At 47.6% G+C, this 24,181-nt stretch overlaps 1 protein-coding gene across 1 annotated transcript in view; it reads left to right on the plus strand.

Annotated features, from left to right (window-relative positions):
- The first annotated feature begins 336 nt into the window (after window positions 1–336).
- The window catches only part of LOC144152154 (beta-hexosaminidase subunit beta-like), a 50,713-nt gene continuing 26,868 nt past the window's right edge, over window positions 337–24,181 (plus strand). Inside the window, exons 1-6 of the mRNA XM_077683372.1 lie at window positions 337–451; window positions 3,746–3,814; window positions 4,665–4,714; window positions 5,471–5,581; window positions 16,425–16,523; window positions 23,296–23,437. Coding sequence (XP_077539498.1) covers window positions 358–451; window positions 3,746–3,814; window positions 4,665–4,714; window positions 5,471–5,581; window positions 16,425–16,523; window positions 23,296–23,437 — 565 coding nt within the window. The 5' untranslated portion in view covers window positions 337–357. The remainder of the gene's footprint in view (window positions 452–3,745; window positions 3,815–4,664; window positions 4,715–5,470; window positions 5,582–16,424; window positions 16,524–23,295; window positions 23,438–24,181) is intronic.

Raw genomic sequence — 24,181 nt, forward strand, 5'->3', positions numbered from 1 at the left:
ACGGAACATGTGGCTATTTCAGCTTAGAGCTGCGCGCGCTCTTGCAAAGAAGTCATGGCATCTTCTAACAAGAAGTGTGTCTAGGTCATTAGCAACATCGAAAACTAAATTCAATCCAACCCGCAGATACGTCCTCTTTCTCTGCCTCTGCTGTGGCCCGCCCCGCTGCACGTGAAGCTGCACACTTCTCGCGTGCGAGTTCTCGACCCTCGGGAGTTGCTAATCACATCCGATTACGACTGCGACGTGTTGGTGAGAACCATCGCCCGCTACCAGAAGCGTCTGTGGAACTGGAGCGCAGTGGCGGCTTTGCTGAACAGCGACGATGACGACGGCGGCGACAATCCTTCGGCGACCATGCGAGTTTATAGGCTCGTGAGGCTGCGTGTCATGATACGGCAAAACGGCAGCCGGAACTGTGGATACCCATCGCCTGGAGCGGATGAAAGCTGTGAGTGGCAGGAAGCTGTAGTATTCATTCCTCAGTAACCGCAGAGCGAGTGAGGTTTCACCGACGCTTGAGCAGTACGAAAATGATGACTGAACCCCAACAAAACCCTACCGGGCACTTTTAAGCACGTTCTACATGGCGCGATTTTCCCTGCGAATTCGCAGATGCGGCGCCGCTCGTGCGGCAAAACGACCTTTCTTCATTGCTTCGGCAAAGTGCCACATGTTTGGAACGGCCGTGCATCCTCGGCGAACGCCGCTAGTGCGGCGTGGAGCCGGTAGAGGGGCCGGAACTTGCGGTCAATAAGAACACAGCTAGGTGAACAGCATCACCATTTGCACGCTTAGCAACCAGATGGCGTTGCTTGCATACGCGCCTTAACTTAGGGTTAAGGGAAACTTAAGGTTAACTTAAGGAGCAACTTAAGGTTAAGGGAAAGCGAAACGCAGCTATAATGAAGCATAGAGCTCTGTGGGGGCATACTAATATGAAGTAGTGAGAGGAATGTGAAAAGGAGTAATGGTTCCGGTTCTCACGTTTGCGAATGCTGCACTCTGCTTAAAATCAGACGTTCTATCAGGTCTTGAAGTAAACCAGAGAACGGTAGGACGTTTGGCCTTAGGCGCGCATGGAAAAACAACTAACGAAGCAGTTCAGGGAGATATGGGCTGGGCGTCGTTTGAAGTTAGAGAAGCTCAGAGTAAAATATGCTTTGAGATGAAGTTGAGGGCAATGGATCAATGAAGGTGGGCAGCTAAGGTTTTTAGGTACCTATACTTGAAAAGCGTGGACACGCAGTGGTTAAGAAAGACTAGAAGGCTAACGATGAAATACGGAAAGAACAGTGGAGAATCCAAAACAGCCAAGGTAACAAAAAAATAGGCAAGGCAGATTGAAACGAATAAATGGATGGAAAAAAATGGAAGCTAAAACCCCGTTAGAGATGTACAAGGCTGAGAAAATGAACATCAGAAAGGAAAATTTCTACGATAATTCCCAGGGCAGTGCTTTGCTTTTTGAGGCTAGAGCAGGCTGCCTGCGAACTAAGAGTTTTGTGGGGAAGTATTCACAAAATGATGGGGTATGTGTGGTCTGCGGAAAAGAAACAAACTATGCGGCACATAGTGTTAGAATGTGAGGGTATCCATCCAAATCTACATGAAGGGAATATTGGGCTTCCAGAAGCCCTAGGATTTAAGGGTATCAGAGAGGTAGTTAACTTCAAGGCTGTCGAGGGGACGAAAAGAAGATTAGAATGCTGGTGGACGAAAAGCAGAGAGGGGAATATTGCCTAGGACAGTTACCACCTGTAACAGGGAAAAGAAAGTATTTCGGGCCTAATAAACTTTACTGCCTGCTCTAAGCAGCGCTAGTATTAAACCAAGAGTGTAAAACATGGTTATATTAGTCCTTTTTGGATAGATGACATTCATCACCCCGCTTCAAAGGGGAAACCAGTAACAATCATCATCACCAGTAACAATCATCATCATCATCATCATCATCATCATCGCGAAAGCGCGGGCGCGCAAACCCAAACGTACGCGTGTTCGCAACACTATGTCGCGCGCAGTTTTCAACGAATGCTTAACCGGTTGCCGCGCGTGTCGCGGACATCAGAGCAATTCGGAAAAAGTACATTAGAACCGAAGAAGAACCGTCTGAGGTACACCAAACTTCTGGTAGGCACGCACAAGCGAACCTAGGGTTGCTGGTTGTGTTTGTCTTCTTTGCTGTGTGCGTATATCAATTGATAAAGAACGGGGGATTATTAAATCAAGCCTCTAATAAACTCATATTTACTGCAAAAATAGTCTGAAACAGCTTCCCCAGAAAGCACAACAAAACCTATTTTTTAACATCACTACGAGCTTTGCTCCTGACAGACTTAATTCGGTCTGCAAACAATGTGCCTATGAAGCGCGAAAATCGCAACGTTTGCAGGCCATGTAGACGACATGTCCCGGCATTGCGAACTTCGCAAGTGCGAATGTTCGTTCCACCGAATTCGCAGACGAAAAACCCACCATGTAGAACAGGCTTTCGGCGGAGATTTCGTCCTTTTTTGAAAACCGAAGGCGCCCACGCACTACTGCGTCGTAGCGTGGCCAGGCAGTTCCTGCCAGTAACTTAATTAATTTGCCATTAAAGCAGGCGTATAGACCTGTTGCTTTGAAAGGGTTGCATGGCAAGAAGTTGGTTTTCGAGCACAGCTGTGTTCTGTTCCGTGTACTGCTATAATTAGGGAGACCGTTGCGTAATTAGGCTGCACATTAAACTTTAATCGACCGCAAATGTTTCTTGAGTGTATAAACTCGATCCTGAGATACGCGCATGGTTGCATTCGCATCCTAACTGCCATGCTTTTGCCCCCAAGTTAAGTGTGGATGTGGAGTTTTATGACGTGTTCGCATTCCATAACCGTTAAAGCAGCAGCGTTATTCGCCTAGGTTATCTACATCGGTATATTTTTCCCGGCTGTTTTGAAGTAGAAGAAAAGGATAATGGGTTATTTAATAGTGATCCCTTAACAGCTTTAATATGACTAGAAACCCCATCGGAAATCATTATATTCGAGAAAGCCGACGCTGAATTATTTTCTAACCGTCATATCCTTTATCCTTCATGTAAACCACGAAAGGAGGGATACCAACATGCCTACAGAAAATAATAAAAAACAAGGGAATGCTTCAATAAAACCACCTGTCTAATGTCCTGCGCGATGTTCTTGGAAACACGATGATATTTTTTTGTCTCGTGCTTTCCTTCAAACTAAAGTCACATAGAATTGTTTTGGTGGTTTTCCTCGTCCCCACATGCCCCAGTTCTCTTGCTGCAGGCTGCGGTTTTACTCCGCATGTGGGGTGTATGTACAGAATAGTGTGAATGAACTGGATCGCACGACGTGTATCGATTGCGCAGGCGGGTTTTGCGAAATGTGGAACCGGAGACAAGTTCCTAGCAGAATCTAACTGATTCTACAGGAAAGAGCTGGTAGGTCGACCGAAATCTCTAGGATCCGGCATTGACCTTCCTACCTTCTTCTTTCGATGGTTGCAGCATTTTTACCCAGTATTTATTCGCACTGTATCCAATTGTTCCGGTCGTTGACTTCAAACAGGTCATAGCAAATTTTTGCCACCTTCTTCGCATTAACTGTAATATTCTTGGCTTGCGGGTGACTCCTCGCGTTTTTTTCTCTTCCGTTGAAATGGGGAATAGAAAGTATAAAAAACAAAACAAAACAAAATAACAAAATAACAAAAAAAAGGGCGCTGTTGTTTTACTTTACAGATGTTCTGACAATTCCAAGCACCACCGACGCCTTGCTGAAGTCGGAGACGGTGTGGGGAGCGTTGCGGGGTAAGTGGTGCGATGAGTTTTGGGGAGGGCGTTCAATGTTTCACTGATTTGTTTACTTACTCTCGCCGCAGGTGGGCTTCCGTACAAAGGCTCTAAGCGACCAATCAGCATGACCAAATGTGCGCGTGTAGCGCAGGAAGAGGCCCAGCATGCGATTAAGTCCAGTAATAGAATGCTCGGTGGGGTAACAACACAAGGCATGCATATGCGCGGTTGTCGCCGCGCAGATTCTTTTTTACTCTAATCGCATGCTTGTCCTGTTCGTTCGCGAAATTCGAAAATTCATAACGCTCATTGGTCATTGTAGAGAATTGTGGTGAAGCCCATCTAGGGCGATTTGTTTGATGGAGGGAATCGATTTAAAGAAGGCGAATTCTTGTGTAAGTTTCCCATTATCAAGGAGTATCTCAATACAAAGCACATCAATGTCCTGGGGAAAACACAAAAAGAACGAATTAAGTCGTGCAGCAGGTGGGACGTAAAGTCGAAACACCGGAAGGGAATGCTTCACGCTCGAAGTGTCCAGCTGCTTGAACGGCTGCAGTACCGTTATTTTTTTATACGAGCTCAAATAAAACCTAACCAACACCACTAATAGCGCACAGTACTAGGTAATAGTTTAATTGTTAAAACCGTTCGCTCACAGGATGGCTTATTCCTGCCATGCCACCAAAAATAACATCGAAAATCACAGCTTGGTTAAATGCAAGCCGCGTGATGCAAATATTTTTATTTTATGGTTGATAACTCTGCTAACATATTGTTCGGGGAGCTAGGGAAATTTCCTTGCCATGGAGGCGAGTCGCATTGGCCTAGGGAAATTTCCAGCATATTTCTTTATTTTTCGCAGGCTTAGAAACATTCAGCCAAATGGTGCAAGCACACCCACTTCTAGAATACGTAAGTATCCTTCACATAAAATAAGTATCCTTCACATAAAATGTACTAGAGATGCGTGGTATTGCGGAAGACGTGAGAACAAATGGTAACGCCTCCAAATGCATTGCAGTAACAACGGAAAGCGAAAAAAGCCCAATTTAGAAAAGTCCCATCGGCAGTCGAGGTACTTTAAAAGTGGCATAGACGTCCATCTCAGCACCAGTCGCTAAAATATGACGGACCTGGTGTATATGGGAACTACGTACAAAAAACAACAGACTGGAGGCAACAGCGCGCAAAAGAAAACCAAGGCACAAAAAAAAATTATTAGAACAACAAAAATGACGTAGTGCCTTAAGGGACCGCCAACGACACTTTCAACACCGGCACATTACAATGGAGGCGTTCCGGAGCGATGTTAAAAAGGAACGAAAAGTAATTGGTTTTTGAGCCGTGTATTGGGACGAAAAAATTGATTATAGGACACTCAGTAAGCGTGGGACCAATCATCAGTCAGCGCCCATGTACCATCGTGAATTTTAGCCAGCTGTTGAAACTGTCGCTAAATCAGCCGCGGAAGTATTCTCCGATTATACAAATCCTATTGTATGAAGATCATGTTCACTGCCAGAAAAACATGGCTTTTTGCAAGAAAACGCTTCGTGTAGGCCGGTAATTAAGCAGGCGAATAAGCTCTCTATAAAGCCTAAGCGGAATTATACGAGCAAAATATCTCGCGTAATTTTTCAATTGTTGCGTTCACTTTCTACAACGCAGGCCGTCATCAACTGTGGCAAAATCCAAGACAACCCGCGTTTTTCCTACCGAAGCGTTCTCATAGACACTGCCCGGCATTTTCTTCCCGTGCCAGTCATAAAACAGAACCTGGTACGTCCGTTTGCGATTGCTGCATGCTTTTACACATTTTTGCCAAGAAGGCGTTTCGCGAAATGGTGTAAGCAAGAAAATGAACTAACGTTTCGTAATGTCACGTTTTACGGTGTTGGGGTTGAATCGTGAAATGAGCTAGCGAGTAAGACAGAAGAAACTGGGAATGTAAAAAAAAAAATGCATTCTTGGACAAGGTTTCCACAAACATGCCGTGCGCACTACTCATGAAGAAAAGTGACCAGGCTAAAGGCGTGATAAAATTGCCGTCCAGTATGATTTTCTGCAGTGTCTAAAAGGCAATGTATGAAAGCGCGACGAGGGCCGTACGCTATCACGCAGCGCAACGTCGTCACCTTCCTTCTCGTAAGAGAAAATAGAAACCTCTCCGCTCTTATATATATATATATATATATATATATATATATATATATATATATATATATATATATATATATATATATATATATATATATATATATATATATATATATATATATATATATATATATATATATACAGTCGAACACGGATATATCGATAATTCGATATATAAAATAGGCCTATCTGAAGATTATCTGACAACTCCGCACATCACTGAGAGTTTTCTGAAGTAGTGGTAAACGGTAATTTACCGCTTTGACCGTCAAAGCACGGAAAATTCGAACCACAGCATGATGACCACGGCACTTTAATTATCAATGAAATGACTTTGAGCTTCGCTTGTTTTTTCTTCTGTGTTGTAGAGTTCGCCAAATTGTCTTCAAGATTACAAACACACACAAATGAGAAAATCAACGCTGTACACTCTGCCACAACAGAGGCGAATAACGCTGACGTAAGCTCGGCTGCAGTAGGCGGTTGGGAACGTTGTCAGGCACTGCGTGCCATTATCTTCAGTATCCGAACCGAACACCTCCCCCATCTGGAGGCATGCAACGAAGTCGCTTTGCACCCGACACGCTCCGGAATAGCCGGGGCGGGTTGTGCTGCATTCGCCTTTACGTCAACGTTGATGGGTGCATCGCCTTCAAAACTACTGCGAGGAATTCCGAACTCCTTTTAAACCAACATCTTTTCAGCAGCCTGCACCCGACGAATTCCCGCCTTCGTTGCTCCGAAATAAATTCCTTGTACAAAACAAACATACAACGCCGCATCGGTCCCCCTGCACGAGCCACCAAACAGCTCAGTCACAGAAAAAGAATGCCTCCGGTCAATTTCTTTTGCTCCTTTATGTCCTTTCGCCCCAACCATTATCCGCGTTCTAGCTATCATGGAGCTGCCCCTCGTGCTAGCGTGAAAACAGCTGTTGAAGGCCATCGAAGCGACATAATGCCGCGGAAGCCGCCACTGTATCACCAAGCCAGGCAGCGCCTGCGATGAGTCAACATTATCATCAACTCCACCCCATCAGAGGACGCAAACTTTCAGGGGAGCCTTCGGTGCGGAATTCGATATATCGAATTTGCCCGTGATCAGGAGTTCGATACACGCGCACAACAGCCCTATACTTTTGCATGGGATTTTCAAGGGGATGTTTGCACTGTTCGATATAGACAATAATTCGATATATGCGTGTTCGATATATCCGTGTTCAACTGTGTATATATATATATATATATATATATATATATATATATATATATATATATATATTGTAAGGAAGACCATCGCCAACACCATACTCGTTTAAATAATGTAGGAGCGTGGACAGCACTGGTCATTCGCAATACGTGGGTATGTGACACAGAAGCCACACATGGAAGAGGCACCAACTCGTGGATGTCCTATCGCCATCGCTGGGACGAAGAAGAAGTCTCGTCTCGTTGGCTCTCCGTCTCGACTTGCTGGTCAGCGCGACTTGGTGCTTCGGTGCTACCGCTGCTGCTGGTGCGGCTGAAGAATAAAGCCTGAAAACCCTCTTATAGTTTTGGTGGAGGTGCAACGATCTTCGTTCTCTTACGCTGGAGCTCCGCAACCGGACACTCGACCCTCCCAGCATGTCTCGCAACGATGACCCCCGGCCTGCCCCAACACCCATCGTCTGCGCGGGTGCAATTCGTGAGCGGGACCCTCCCTCATTCAACGGCACCGACGAGAAAGACGCAGAGGACTGGCTTGCTACTTTTGAAAGAGTGAGTACCCATAACCACTGGGACGACCGCCTCAAGCTGAATAATGTCGAATTTTCCTTGACTGGGCTCGCAGAGCAATGGTTCTGGAACAACGCGGCACGTCTTAAAACGTGGCCTGAGTTTAAAGACGACTTCATAAAATCATTCGGTCGCCCCGCTGCTCGAAAACTCCTCTCAGAGCAGCGCTTGCGTGAGCGGGCACAGAAAAGGGGTGAAAACTTCACTTCTTACATTGAGGATGTTGTCGCCCTGTGCCGTAAGATTGACAGTGCCATGCCCGAACCAGAAAGGATAAAACACATTCTGAAAGGCATAGACGACGATGCCTTCCATATGCTGTTGGCGAAAAACCCCCAAACTGTGGCCGAGGTCGTTACTATTTGTCAAAGTTACGACGAGTTGCGGAAGCAAAGGGCTCTCACTCGGCGACCCCTCGCAGAAAATCAGTTTGTCTCCAGCTTGGCCGCTGATGACGGCGACGGTACCTTGTTGCAACGGATCCAGCAGTTTGTGCGAGAGGAAGTGGCTCGGCAGTTGTCCATCATCAACTATGTGCCCGAGCAAAAATCTTCTCTCAGCCCTGAACTCAGGACCGTTATCCAGCAGCAAGTCGCTGACTCCCTCCCAGCTGCACTGCCGTCAAGCCCCGTTGTTGCCCCTGTGCCCTATGCCGCCACCATACCCCAAGCTCCAGCGACTTCAACCCTGCCTTATGCAGACTCTATGCACCCCGTGACGATGGCCGCTCCAATACACTTTGCCGACTCTATCCCTCAACGACCTTACGCTGAAGTCGCTGCCAGGTACATGCCTCGGAGCCCCGTCGTTTTCCCACCACCCGGCCTTTACGTCCGCCGGTGTTGTCTGGTTCCTCGCTCACCAACCCTTGGAGGACGCTGGACAATCGCCCAATTTGCTTCGCCTGTAGGGCTCCTGGACACGTGGCACGCTATTGCCGCCGCGCCACGGTGACAGGACGCAACCCTGCCGCAGCTTCTTCCTACGCCCATTCCCCACTCATGCAGGAAGCCACCGCGTATTCGCCGATGACGTCTATGCCGCCCGATAGTCGTGACTTCAGAAGCCGTCGGTCTTCATCTCCGCGACGCCGCTCACTATCTCCCATGCGTCGTCGTCCTGTTCCAACGGAAGCGGAAAACTAGGCGCCGCAGTTCCGGAGGCAAGAACTGCGCCGTCGTCGATCTGCCCAAGGCCTCCTCCCTCTCCCGCAAACGTCATTCGTATTACCATAGATGGCGCTGAAGTCTTAGCCCTTGTCGATACTGGAGCCGCCGTTTCTGTCATGGACGCCAAACTTTGCCGCCGCTTGAAGAAGGTTAGGACGCCGCATCTTGGATTCTCATTACGGACTGCTACGGCTCATCCCATTGATCCAACTGGCATGTGCACTGCCCGTGTCGTTATTCAGGACGTCATGTATGCTGTTCAGTTCGTTGTCCTGCCTTCCTGTTCCCACGATGTCATACTGGGGTGGGACTTCCTTTCTGAACATAGAGCTGTCATCGACTGTGGCCGTGCCGAAGTAGAGCTCTTCCCGTTCATGGATCAAACCACCGGTGAACCGCCCGCTCCTTCTGCCATCAAACTGGTCCTCACGGAAGAAGTTAGCATTCCTCCTCATTCTGCCGTGCTAGCTTCTTTATCCTGCCCACTTCTGTCCAATGCGACAGTACTCTTTACGCCTTCTGACCTGTTTCACCAGCGACGTTGTCTTCGGCTTCCTTTCTCCCTGCTTCCCATTCGTAACTGCCAAACTACACTTCTCCTTTCCAACTACGGGTCGTGTCCGTGCACCTTGCAACGCGGAGAGTGCGTCGGCCATGTCGAGACCGTTCATTCTGTTGTCGCTGTGGCTGTGCCCGACGATTCAACCCCGCTTGAAATCAGTGGACTGTGTGCTCCTTCAGAAGCAAAATCCTCCCCGTCTGCAGACGTCTTCCTTCGCGCCATTGATGCCGACCTTTCACCGTCCCAACGAGACCAGCTTCTCGCACTGCTGAACCGATTTCGGACGTCTTTTGATTCTGTCCAGACTGGTCTGGGACGTACCACCACAGTCGAACACACCATCGATACCGGTGGTCACGCACCCTTACGGCAACGTCCCTACCGTGTCTCCCCCACTGAACGCCGCGTAATCGATGAACAAGTCGAGGACATGCTCCAACGCGGTGTGATTCGACCCTCCACCAGTCCATGGGCATCGCCGGTAGTACTTGTCAAGAAGAAGGACGGCTCTATTCGGTTTTGCGTCGATTACCGCCGGCTCAACCAGATAACTTGCAAAGACGTATATCCGTTGCCGCGAATTGATGACGCCCTTGATTGTCTACAAGGCGCAGAGTTCTTTTCCTCCATTGATTTACGCTCGGGTTATTGGCAGGTTCCCATGGCAGAGGCTGATCGTGCAAAAACGGCCTTTATTACTCCTGACGGCCTGTACGAGTTTAACGTTATGCCGTTTGGCCTCTGCAATGCGCCTGCAACCTTCGAGCGGATGATGGATAATATTCTTCGTGGACTCAAATGGCAGACGTGCCTTTGTTACCTCGATGATATTGTGATCTTCTCTCCCGATTTTTCGACGCACCTGATTCGACTTGAGCAGATTTTGAGGCGCTTGACGACCGCAGGCCTTCAGCTCAACCTGAAGAAGTGCCGTTTTGCTGCCCGAGAGCTTACTATCCTTGGCCACGTTGTCTCTAAAGCTGGTGTCCTGCCCGATCCTGCCAAGTTACGTGCTGTGGCGGAATTTCCCAAGCCGACAACTGTGAAGGCCCTCCGCAGCTTCATTGGGCTGTGTTCATACTTTCGCCGATTCGTTCGCAACTTTGCATCTCTCATCGCGCCTTTGACAAAGCTCCTCAGCAAAGAAGGCAGCATCTGTGAGTGGTCCACGGCCTGCGACGACGCATTTACTAAACTGCGCCATCTCCTCACATCTCCGCCAATCCTGCGCCATTTCGATCCTGAGGCCCCTACCGAAATTCACACGGACGCGAGCGGAGTTGGTTTGGGGGCAGTTCTCGCTCAGCGCAAGGCAGGATATGACGAGTATGTCGTTGCTTATGCAAGTCGCACGCTAACAAAGGCCGAGACAAATTATTCTGTGACCGAGAGAGAATGCCTGGCCGTTATTTGGGCGCTTGCGAAGTTCCGCCCGTACCTCTACGGGCGCCCTGTCCATGTTGTCACAGATCACCACGCGCTTTGTTGGTTGTCCTCGCTCAAAGATCCTTCCGGGCGGCTAGCGCGCTGGGCTTTGCGGTTACAGGAGTATGACATTCGCGTCACGTATCGCTCAGGCCGGCGGCACAATGATGCTGATGCCCTTTCGCACTCCCCGCTGCCTCATGACAGCGACCGGGTCTCGAGCTCCGACTGCTACGTGTCGCCATTGGAGATCCACTCTATGTCGTCCGAGCAAAAGAAAGACCCTTGGATTTGCTCCATGTTGGACTTTCTGTCTGGCTCATCAACGAACGCTGCATCTCGGACACTACGCCGGCAAGCGTCGCACTTTGCCCTTCGCGACGGACTGCTTTTCCGTCGCAACTACCAACCCGAAGGTCGCAAGTGGCTCTTAGTAATTCCGCGCCACCTACGCTCTGAAATGTGTGCCTATTTTCACGAAGAGCCACATTGCGCCCATGCTGGTGTCCCCAAAACATACCAGCGTTTGCGCTTGCGGTACTACTGGCGAGGCATGTACCGCTTCGTTCGTCAATACGTCCGTTCGTGTGTTCGATGCCAACGCCGAAAATATCCTCCCCGCCAAGGAACTGGGCCTTTGCAGCCCTTACCGTGTCCAGCAAGACCATTCGACCGTGTAGGAATCGACCTTTATGGACCTCTTCCTTGCACTGCAGATGGCAACCGATGGGTCGTTGTTGCTGTCGACTACTTGACCCGGTACGCCGAGACTGCCGCTCTGCCTGCTGCTACCGCACGCGAAGTAGCCTCCTTCCTACTTCGGCACTTCATTTTACGGCATGGGGCGCCGCGTGAACTCCTCAGTGATCGAGGAAGGGTTTTTCTGTCTGAAGTTATAGAGGCCCTTCTTAAATCCTGCCGCACGATCCATCGCACCACCACGGCGTATCACCCTCAGACCAATGGACTGACCGAACGTTTCAACCGCACTCTGAGTGACATGCTTGCTATGTACGTCGCGGCGGACCATTCCGACTGGGACGCAGTACTACCATTCGTGACCTACGCATACAACACCGCCACGCAGGCCACGACCGGCTTCTCTCCGTTTTTTCTTTTGTATGGCCGTGAGCCTTCATGCACACTGGACACCATACTTCAATATCGGCCCGATGAGTCAGAGTGCACGCCCATCTCCGACGTTGCCAAGCACGCCGAAGAGTGTCGTCAGTTGGCCCGATCGTTAACTACGGAAGATCAGCAGCGTCAGAAGTCGCACCACGACGAAACGACTCCCGCCCCTACCTACTCACCAGGGTCGCTTGTCTGGCTGTGGGTTCCAATGTCGTCGCCAGGCTTGAGCAGTAAACTGCTTTCGCGCTACCAGGGTCCCTACCGCATCGTCAAGCGGACGTCTCCAGTAAATTATGTGGTTGAGCCTCTCACTCCGTCGCCCGATCAGCGTTGCCGCGGCAAAGATATAGTCCATGTTCAGCGCCTCAAGACTTACATTGACCCCGTCGTAGTTTCATCTCCCTGAGTCGCCAGGATGGCTCTTTCGTTCCCGGGGGCAATTGTAAGGAAGACCATCGCCAACACCATACTCGTTTAAATAATGTAGGAGCGTGGACAGCACTGGTCATTCGCAATACGTGGGTATGTGACACAGAAGCCACACATGGAAGAGGCACCAACTCGTGGATGTCCCATCGCCATCGCTGGGACGAAGAAGAAGTCTCGTCTCGTTGGCTCTCCGTCTCGACTTGCTGGTCAGCGCGACTTGGTGCTTCGGTGCTACCGCTGCTGCTGGTGCGGCTGAAGAATAAAGCCTGAAAACCCTCTTATAATATATATATATATATAATATATATATATATATATTAGGGTGTCGAACTGGGACTGAACATAACTGAAAACCGGAACTGAACCGGTATTTTGGCCGGAGCTGAACCCGAACCCGGACCGTTATTTTTTGAGCACGCTGAACCCGAACCGGAACTGAACTGAAAAAAAGAAATAACGGTTACCGGTTCATGCCGAAGCGGTTCGACCCTTTGTTGTTGATATTGCACAGGCAATGCAATTCAGGCCTTTTTTTTCTTTCACGTGCCAGCAGCTTCGTACCCGCTCGCGCACTTTCCCCTCCGGACAATTGAACACTACCACGCTCTATGTAACAAGAGGGGAAATAAATGAGCACCAATGTAGAAATGGTCTGTTGCTAATGGAAGCGCGAGCTAAGTGCAAGCTGACCAAACGAAATGTCATTCTCAGCAGCTTGCAGGGAATATAAAATGACTTGGCCCTTCCATAGCTGCGACTTTATTGGAGCAGTCAGGCTGCAGGAGTGCTCCACTGTGCAACAGGGAAAGCCCACACCCGATGTGTGCAAACTTCTTGCATATCACAATTTGCTTAAAAGGTCCGACACGTGGAAATTCCTAATACTAGACAAGTGTGACCGCCGGAGCTGCACAGTGGCTAAGCCGTTGGCTGCTGACCACAAGTGGCATCGATCTTTTTTCCCCAGAACCGTTTTTCTGATGTAGATGGAAATAGAGAACGTCCGTGTATAGAGATTTTGATCCACGTTTAATATCACCAGCTGGTTAAAATGCGTCTTCCGTGGACTGCAAGATAAGCTGCGCCTCGGAGCAGAAGTATACCACGGGGCATCAAATGCGGAAGATTTTTTTAAATGTGTTTACACGGAAAACAATAAAAAAGAAAAGGCGAATCACGCTATTTTAAAATATTACGCAAAACGTAATTAAAACCAAATAAGTAAAAAAAAGCATCAAAACGTGGATATTGCTTTATACTTTTCTTTGCTGCCTTTCACAACCAAATCTGTTATCAATGTGAAGGAAGTCAGTTCCGTGGTCAGTTTTTGAGGACAGTACAGTGGACAAGATCCATTTTTTACTGATAAAAATAACAACAGATATGTCAGGAAATACTGTTAAGGTGCGAAATTAACTCCATGGCAAAAAAAATCCCGTGGCAAGAAACTGCAGCCCTCGACCTTGTCTTGGAAGCTCAAACAGTAATAAAGCAGATGACACGTGCAGAAAGGCAGGCCAGACCTCACACTGCCCCATTCGCCCAGGGATAATCTTTTCTGCTTGTTCTGCAGTTTTGTCTCTTACTGATCTGCTTTTTTTTGAAGGTGCACTTGTACTGACTGCCCAACTCGCTACATAATTTCTGCTACTCGTTCCGGAGGGGAGTTCTGCTGTAGACGAATTAAATAGCGTCTACCCAAAAAAGTCCCATCTCATGCTCCGCGCGTCAAATTTCCCTTTCATTTTGTAGCAGCATAATCTGTTATAAGATTCCGCAATGTAGCAAACGGAACGATGGCCGGGGGTCAGGCGGTGCGATGACATACTTATTGGAATGCACACATCCGGTATAGCTATCGCAAAAGGAATTGCAGTGGTAAGAGCAATAATGCCGTTACTGAGCGTTAACTAAAGCTCACTTTTAACAAAAGTGTGGCTAACTAATTTGATAAGGTGACAGCTAACAAATTATTCAGGGTGACCAGCTAACAAATTATTCAGGGTGACCAAATAATCTAATTCACTGGTAGTAAATATGTGCTTGTCAGGATTCTTCTGTTTTGTTACAAATATATAAAATGTGCGCCATTGGTATTAAGCGCTGGTATTTGAACGCGCCAGTACCCAGGCCTAAATTTAAGGCTTCAAAGAAGGCGCGATGGATGATTCCATAGCGACGATTGCGATTTCAACAAAAAAGGAAAGGCCAGAAAATATATCCAACCGTCATGTCAGTTGGCGGTGGCTTTATGAATAGTCGCTAGGACAACATAAAGTCTGGGAGCGAAAGTAGGTGGTAAATTGTCGCCACTTCATCCGTTTTTCCAATATCTCGTAATTGTTTAAAGTTTGCTTTGCAATTGCGCCACTGCCCGTGGGGAATAGCAGCAGTTTTATTTTTTTGTTTTTTTATTTGACTCGTTTTAAACTTCTAAATGTTTTTTTTCTAATGTCAGTGATAATTCAACTCATCGAACTGGTTCCCGAACCGGTTGGGTACGGGATTTTGTCGAACCGGAAGTGAACCGGAACAAAATTAGTTCGCCTGAACCAGGGCTGTAACCGAACCGGTATTTTTTTCGGTTCGACACACTGATTATATATATATATATATATATATATATAAATCTAGAAAAAGATAAACTCACAAAGCGCGCAGAAATAGTATAAGTAAAGAGTCGGATACACAGCAAGAACAATAACAAACAATGTTTACTTACGTAGCGGCAACGGGACTTGCCTTCATCAGAGTAAAGTTACATGATTTTGCTGTCGCAAACATTTTGAACACATTTCTTATATAGGTTTGCATAAAACTGTGAGAAAGAGCGGACAATGTTTCGGAAATGGGGAGTGTGCATACAGTCAGGCTACGCCTATGTTACAACATCAACAAACAAACAAGAAAAATAAAAAATAAAAAATGGAGGGGGAGCGAGAGAGAGAAAAAGGGGTCGTGTTAACAATGCAGCGTTCAAGGTTGCACCATGACGGGTCAACGTATGCCGCCCGGGCTGCTAGTTCAGACAATGGGGGAAACTGGACAACTGCGGTTTGAAAAGAAAGGGAAGAGTATACACTGAGGTATTCAGTGACTGCTGAGACTGGTTCGGGGGGAAGCGAAGATGGGTGTGCCCCCCGCTGGTCAAGAGAATAGAGCCCCCTATCTATTCTCTTGACCAGCGGGGGGCACACCCATCTTCGCTTCCCCCCGAACCAGTCTCAGCAGTCACTGAATACCTCAGTGTATACTCTTCCCTTTCTTTTCAAACCGCAGTTGTCCAGTTTCCCCCATTGTCTGAACTAGCAGCCCGGGCGGCATACGTTGACCCGTCATGGTGCAACCTTGAACGCTGCATTGTTAACACGACCCCTTTTTCTCTCTCTCGCTCCCCCTCCATTTTTTATTTTTTATTTTTCTTGTTTGTTTGTTGATGTTGTAACATAGGCGTAGCCTGACTGTATGCACACTCCCCATTTCCGAAACATTGTCCGCTCTTTCTCACAGTTTTATGCAAACCTATATAAGAAATGTGTTCAAAATGTTTGCGACAGCAAAATCATGTAACTTTACTCTGATGAAGGCAAGTCCCGTTGCCGCTACGTAAGTAAACATTGTTTGTTATTGTTCTTGCTGTGTATCCGACTCTTTACTTATACTATATATATATATATATATATATATATATATATATATATACAGCAGTGCAGAACATCGAGGAAACCATCAGCAAATACGTAAAACCTTTTTTATAATGACTATTTTGTACTCATACTTGATTAGCGCGGTTAACATTTTTTTGGCATGTTTAGAAAAGAATCAGGGAGAAAACGCGCTTTCAGTCCCAGCACCAAACCCACACCTTCTGACTATGTCGGATGCCTTAAAAATTCGTTTATCTGGGCGACTGTGTTTTATGTTGGGCTTTGCACCCGGTAGTAATTTATTTTCTTGGCGTCACACAGGACGCTATGGCGTACAACAAGTTCAACGTTCTTCACTGGCACATTGTGGATGATCAATCATGGCCGCTTCACCTGGAGGCCTTCCCTAACTTGACCTTGGTAAGAACCGCTTTCTTTATCGCATGCACGACACTGTAGAAATGGTGAGCACAAAAATACTTCGAGAGGGAATTATCTATACGACTAAGTAGACAAACTGGAGAAGAAAAGCTTCGAGCCCACAGTTCGACAAGTTCTGGCCGTGGGAGAGCCCGTGTTAGCCCGTGGGAGACCCTCCCACTAAGTATGTGAATTGGAAGTTAATTCCTGTTCGGCAAGTAGGCTTAAAAGCGGGCTGCTACAGTACCTCTTTTCTGGAATTGAAAGGCATTTGTGACCGTGGAAGATAACCAAAGCAATCCCGCCTGGGGAATTTAAATAGAACTGCGTTAAATTCCCCACTGCGAAAAAAAGTGTTGGCGGCGGGACCGAAATAGCACGTTCTTATCTGCCAGATATTGTGAAAAGTGCTAAGTGCTTACGTGGATTAAATTCTAGTATTAACTGACTTATTTTCATAAGAAAATTGGATACATTGGAGTTTTTGGGGGAATGGATTTCGTCTTCGGAGCAGGAGCTGAATGCCTTATTTCCACGATACGTCAGAACGTTGCCAGCGGCGGAACAGGAGTGACACTATACTCGGTTACAACTCAAGAACGGCACCACCTCATGTAGTGTATCACTCCACCAAAGCGCCGGACCCGTGGCGTCAGTGCGCGCGCGTTTTGAAAGGGGTTTGCTAAGAATGCGTGATATTGTCTGCCTTGTCTCACGCAGTTTGTTTGTCGTCACTGGAGTCGTTTATAAGCATATTAACTCCAAAAAATCACGGGAACGGCTCACGACATGTTCAAAATATTCCCAGTAACGCCCTACTTGCACCGCGCGGAGAAACATCCGGCTACGGTGATAAGGAACAGCGGCAACTTCTGGTGCCGTTCTTAAAGGAGTACTGACACGAAATTTTTATGTTACGTTTTTTTCGCTGCTATGCGTGCCTACCAGCCCACTAATCATAGAATGACAAATTAGACGGTCGAGCGCAGCGTAAACATTCATTTACGGCGTCGTTTATTCGTGCCAGTTTCGGTTTCGACTGAAAAACACGGAGCGGCCGCCATGACAGCATGTATAACATGACGTCACCATTCTTGCCGCATCGCTGCCTCTCTGGAAGCGCGCGCGAGCGAGCGCACGCGCGCGCCCAGACCGGCCGAGGTTTTCGCCGTCCCCACAGGCCCGGGCAGCATGACGTCAGTCCCAAAACCATGACGTGTACACACGCCCGAGCAGCGCGCGCCAACCACAGCCAGCGCGTCGGCTTCGTCACGGGAGCCCCGACGTCGGCAGTTTGGGGCACGTAGCAGATGATGTCACGTCGGCCCGCTCTGGGCTTTCTCGTGCGGGCGAAGATTAAAATGGATTTTAAATATGTTTCGCTGAACGGTTGCTGTTGAAACTTGCTGGGAGATATCTCCTGATAAAAAGGAAGCGTTTTACATAGTTATCTCAGCTTTGAAATTTCGTGTCAGTACTCCTTTAAGTTGTCACCGAGTATAGCGTGGAGTTGAGTTCAGATCGAGAAGGATGTGAATATGATGGAACCAACACTCCTGCACCATAACCATAGTAAACTTTTGTGTTTGACTGAGGATAACCTGTGGCGGGAGGGTTCGCCAGTTTTCTGGGAGTTGTAATTCGCGCCAAACGACGAAGTAACTAAAGCGAAGAAAGAAACAACATGATGTAGCCGTAAGAAGTCCAATAAATATCGCTTGGGGAACCCGGCTATAATATTTTCGACTTCAAATCGCGTAGACAGACTTAGATGCACCGAGACATTTTTTTATTACATCCATAGAATGCTGTATACATGGCCAAAATCGATACATTTTCCTCTTCAAACTTCCACAGCAATAATTTTGCCTTAGGCAGCTACACGGCAGCTACAAGGCTGCTTCAACTTTCCCTGGATGCATTCCGGGTGCCCTTCGTGTCTTCGCGCAGAAGGACGGCATATCTATAGGTTTGTGCATTGCACCAGTACTCTGCGATAAATACCTGTCAAGGGGGAACCGCACGTGACAGCCCGTTTTGAAGGGGATGGGCGTCACGCGCTGCTTCCGGTACGTGCACGACTTCCTCGTGTGCTTCCCGTGGGGAGAACTGGAAGACACAGTAGCGAAGGTTTTTGAAGCCTTCAGCAGTGCTCATGCAGGCTTCAAATTCACGCACGAGCTTCCAGAAGACGGGCGCCTTCAGTTTTTGCACGTCAGCCTCGCACTGCAAGGTGACCACGCTTGTTGAAGTACCTGACCAGGAGACAGGAAAAATTGCTCCCACACTATATCCGGGCACTCTGAACTGGTAAAACGAGGAATTGCCACAGCGTGCATACTGCAGGCTCTGTCAAAATCTTGCCACCACGCCGTAAAAGAAAGCCTGAATGTGCAGATCGGACGGCTCAAAAAAAGCTGCTTTCCAGAACCACTCCTCCTGGGCGTGGAAAAGAAATGCCTGAAAAAAAGTAAAACGCGGTATCGGGTATCAGCAAGAGAAGGAAGACAGAAGACCACTGGCAGTCATTTCGTACATCCACAACGTCTCACACGGGCTGAAGAAGGTTGCCGATAGATACAACGTGAAAGTTGTTTTTTTTTTCCGCCCCACACAAGCTGAAGGGACTGTGCAGCGGGTGAACAAGGATGACGCTGAACGCCCCCACTGTGAGGTAAAACACAGAAACCCGCCCGTTAGGTGCGAGTCCCAAGTCGTTTACAAAATTCCGTTGGAGTGTGGGAGGTCCTCTATATGATAAACCGGAAGGTGCCTGAGCGAGCGGCTGCGAGAGCATAGGAACGCATGCGGGAAGCTACAAGCGCCTGGGCATTTGGCCGATCATTCCAAAAAAATGCAAATGCGAACCGAAGTTCGAAGAAACAACAGTATTGGCACTCTCCCACAGCAGAACGACCAGCGAGGTTATAGAAGCCATAAGTATGGCATCAGGCAGCCATGGCGCATGCGTCAGCCAGTCATTTGTGCTTCTAAAGAACAAGCAAATTAACCTCTTGCAGAAAGACGCTCCCCGTGTGACAGTGAGCGAGAGAGAGGGGAAGGCCGGCGCGTGTGGCAGGTCTGAGTGAGACCGCGAGAAAGAGAGGTGACGACAACTATCAAGAATTGGATACAGATAGGGTTTGGTGTGGTGGTTTTGAATGTTTGTCTTTCTATGTTTTTGTTTCCAATGTTTTTCGATAGGGTCAGAAAATAAAGACCAGTTGATAGTTGCTCTTTCGTAAGTGGGCATCTTGTGTTCCGCGGTCCTTCGTCTTCGTTAATTTCTATTTGCGCAAATAATTTACCAACTAGCCAAGAAGCAAGCTCTCACTGTTTTAGGCAATCAGCTATTTCTAACGAACATTCAAGGCCGAAGTTTCTTATCTCTATTAATCAAATTGTATAGCCTCCTTTTTTTAACATAAACTTTTAATATTCCGTACTTGATTTCTTCCCTCTCCCCAAGTGCTCCTTTTGGATGAATGGAAAACTGCCCGATCAAAGGAACAAGTTCGCTTTATCCCAATACCCGGCAAATCGCCACACAGAGAACCGGCGACGACATAACTAACATCTTGTATTGGAAAAAATACAGAGTGAATCATACTAAAAAGACTTCAAAACCATCTTGACGCAACGCAACAAATATACGACACAATGTATGGCTTCAGGAACATCTAGGGGTACAAGACGTGCCCATTAGACTTGAAAAGAACACCCTCACCTTGCAACGTGCAACGCGTTTTTTCCCGACAGCTATCCTCGCTCTGGACTTGAAGGAGTCTTTGATAACATGGCATACGAGGCGATCCTTCGCAACTTGGCCGGCACAGGATGCGAGGAGAGCACCTACAACTACATTGTTGATTTTGTTTCCAACCGCAGAGCCATACTGAGGATCGGAGACGTCCCCTCTAATCCCTACACTCTCGGTAGAACAGGGGCTCCCCAAGGCTCAGTCGTCTCCCCATTACTCTTCAACATCGCGCTCCTGGATCTCCCAGTGCAGCTGAGATGAAATACACAACTTAAACCATGCCCTGTACGCGAACCATGTCAACTTGAACTTCAACTTCATTTTCCAAGAAGAAATTATATTTTGATATGCAACACATCATCTGGTACCATAGCAACCCTGCTAGCGGCGGGCCCATGCAATATATTCATCATATTATCGCAACTCAGTTTTAAACAAATTCAATATGTACAACAACAAAAAAACGGTCTTCAGAACCGTAATACCACCATAATGTACTTAAATATAGCCCCTATACAATCGTACCTGCACATACATACAAATGAACATATACATATATAGCCCATATACAATCACACCTGCAAATACATACAAATGAACAAACTCGCACATATACATATAAAGATGCTTACGCGAAAGAGTTACAACAGCAAATGTGGTTTGCACCTAATTTACTTAAGATTTTGTCTAGGACCAAGCAATTAAGAAAACAATATACATATTTTACCGGTGCTATACATAGTTATATACAGGTCAAACTAGTAATTCGAAGTTATAACCTTTGATAGCGTTTTTAAATCCTCAAGAAACGTTGCTGCTTTGGTCAACAAAAATGGCGTTCCATATCTTATTAGCAAGCTACTGTAGTGTACGCCTGACATACACGTTGTGTACAAGCGGAATACTAAAAGTGCCTAGGATGTTCCTGCAACCATTCCCTAGGACGGTTGCAGGACACGCTCCAGCTAACTGCCGACACTGTGAATGAGCAAGCGAAAAGACGCGGAATGTCGTGCGCCACAAAGAAGTCTGACATTCTCGTGGTGAAGAGACGCCGAACCAAGAAGGACATCGACAACATCCTTCGACGTCAACACCCTCCACGGGCACGACACCAGGCCAAGTAGAGCTAACAGGATTGTAGGCCTGCTCATCCAGGTCGTCTGCAAGAGCAACGAATTGGTGGAACCAAGACCAGCAAGACCACCGAGCAAGTCATTGTTTGATACGCAGGGTCACGAACCGACATAGTGGCATGAAAGAGGTCGATATGGTCAGGCTTATTCAAGTGTCGTCCCCTCACTCATAACCTTTGAGTCTGCATAAGTCATCCTGAGCAGAACGGAACACAAGTTCGACGTGCTCATACGTAAGTCTAAAAGAAGCCCTTGGATTACCTATGAGCGCATCCACAGATAAGTTTCTCCGCATGGTGCTGCACAATACGGTGACGGAACTGATTGAGAGCCGTTGTTAAATCAAAGGGCCTGGCTCGCTCGAACACGAAGGGGCTGCAATATATTGACGTAACTTAAATGGGTTCCGCAGGACCAGCCCCAGACGCAGATCAACCAAGAATCTTGGCGTAAATCTATGCTAGTCCGCCGAATACCTAGTAATATGCCTCCGCACTTCCGTCAGGGCCTAACAGAAGCCCGTGCAAAAACGCTGAATAGGATTTCCTCCTAAATCACTAAGGCGACGTAAACCGACGCTGCCTAATACAATGTCAAAAGAGCCATGGTGTCCCTCTTGACGGACGGGTTTAAATATTTGACCAGTGCCTGAATTCCCAGAGCCACGGCAAAAGAAACAGAAAGGCCTGCCAAACCACGACCGTTGTCCCGGACTCACAAGAGAAATGCCGTAGCTTCACGTCGGGATGGGTGGCACCCGTGACACTGTGCCCTCTAGAAAGCAAGATGCCGAACAGGAAGATCGCAATGGTATGCACACCCTCACAGTAGAAGAACATTCCCGGCACCAAACCCATAGCTCACAGAGAACAATGAAACCGCCCTGAGACTAATGCAAACACGTTTCCCTGTCCAGTCAGGGTGTATTTGTTATACAACATAATTCGACGCAGAATGTAAATTTTTTATTCACCTAGCTAGGCACTCTACGGCAAATAATATGGGTGTGCTACAAAAAATCCGGACCTGCCACCCCTTTTTTTCTTCCAATACCACTGAGCAGTGGGAGATGCTACTGTCTAGATCCCTACCTCAAGATCAACTTCTGCTGGTCGAGAGGGCCAGTCGAGCCGTGACGGCACATGATTGCCTGAAATGACGACCACTCCACCCAAACCTAGCTTAATAAAAAGCTGTGTCTCTAATTTTCGTTTCTCATGCTTGTGGGTATGTTTCACATTTTTAAGGTTCTTCTATGCGGGGCATGTTCTCCCTCAAGTCAAGATGCTTAGTTCGAAGACGGCGTGTTGCCTAACCCCATGGCACCTAGAACATGGACCTCGCAATTTCAAGAGGCGCACAGAGGCCATATCCATGTTTTGCCAAACAGCCCTGAGCACGTGTGCGCACATGGGTGCATGCATGCGCCTGTTGTGTGTATGTAGTACCTTTGCAGAGATGCATGTATGCTCGCAATTGTGTATGATCACGTTGTGTACACAATACATTTCCGTCGGTATATACACGCATCGTATATGTAGATGCACTCGCATGTTTACACAGGATGCGTGTATGTACGCACACAAAGGTATACACACAGTCTCTACGCACAAAGCATGCATACACATACTCACCGTCGCTAACCAACAAACACATAAAAAGAAGAAGCACGAAAATACCAAAACTAAAGGAATACCCTGAAGTCTATCCAAACTGCGCTTATTCTTTTATCACGCTATCGCTAGCTATAAATGTTCTTTCAAACTGAAATTACCCGCCTGGACGCTTTAAATGCTCAATCACGCAAGCTTCTATTTTTTAGTCTAGTTGTACACGACAGAACAAACAATCTGGTCTTATTGTTTTTTCATCGCAGAAAGGCGCGTATTCCCCGCGACACGTGTACTCTCCGGAGGATGTTCGCAGCATAATCGAGTACGCCCGGCTTCGTGGGATACGCGTCATTCCCGAGATGGACACCCCAGGGCACACGCAGGCCCTGGGCAAGGCCTTTCCCGGTACGTGCACCTTGTAAGGCGAGCCGAAGAACGGCTGTGGCGTCTGGTGCGAACCCATAACCTCCCTTGTCGCTATCAGCTGCACCGTATCAACCCTTGCATCTACGCCTCCCCCAATTGCCCGGCCTGTGGAGCAGTCGAAACGCTCCTCCCTCTCCTTTGGGGCTGTCCCCGCAACCATTATTTCCTCATACCAGACTGTGGGCACTGGGCTGAGGCGTTGGGCGAACCCCGACCTGACTACCTAAAGTGTGATCACGACGCCGCTGCTGCCGTCATCGGTACGCCAGTCACCATGCTGTCTAAGTTGCCTTTAGAGGCTCAAAAATTAACCGTTCGTTGTCTTCCTTGTGCGGTGAGCAAGAAAAGGTTCCGGGAGGCATTTGGAAAGTGGATTGATGTAGCGTGATAATAAACAAGAGGGAATACCATGCAGAAGGGGTGTAGGAATATGCGACATTTTTTGCGATTAGATTTGCCTTCGCTATGATCATATTTGTGGAGAGGTTTGCACGAAGTTTGGCTCAAATATTTCAAATAGACATTGTTAAAGCACAAAGTAGATATATTCACACAAAGAAAGGGAACTACACAACTAGAGAGTTGAAGGAGGTGGCAGCTGTTCCTACGGTCAGTTCCAGCGCAATCCGACCCCTGCATCTTCATCAGGTCCCTTGCTTGATACATATCTTGCATGGATTGTTTGCCAAACAGTCGAAGAGTCAAGCTGCACAGTATCGAGTG

Source organism: Haemaphysalis longicornis, unplaced genomic scaffold, assembly GCF_048455015.1.
Source record: "Haemaphysalis longicornis isolate Haplotype H1 unplaced genomic scaffold, Haemaphysalis longicornis Haplotype H1 scaffold_9, whole genome shotgun sequence".
NCBI classification, from domain to species: Eukaryota; Metazoa; Arthropoda; class Arachnida; order Ixodida; family Ixodidae; genus Haemaphysalis; species Haemaphysalis longicornis.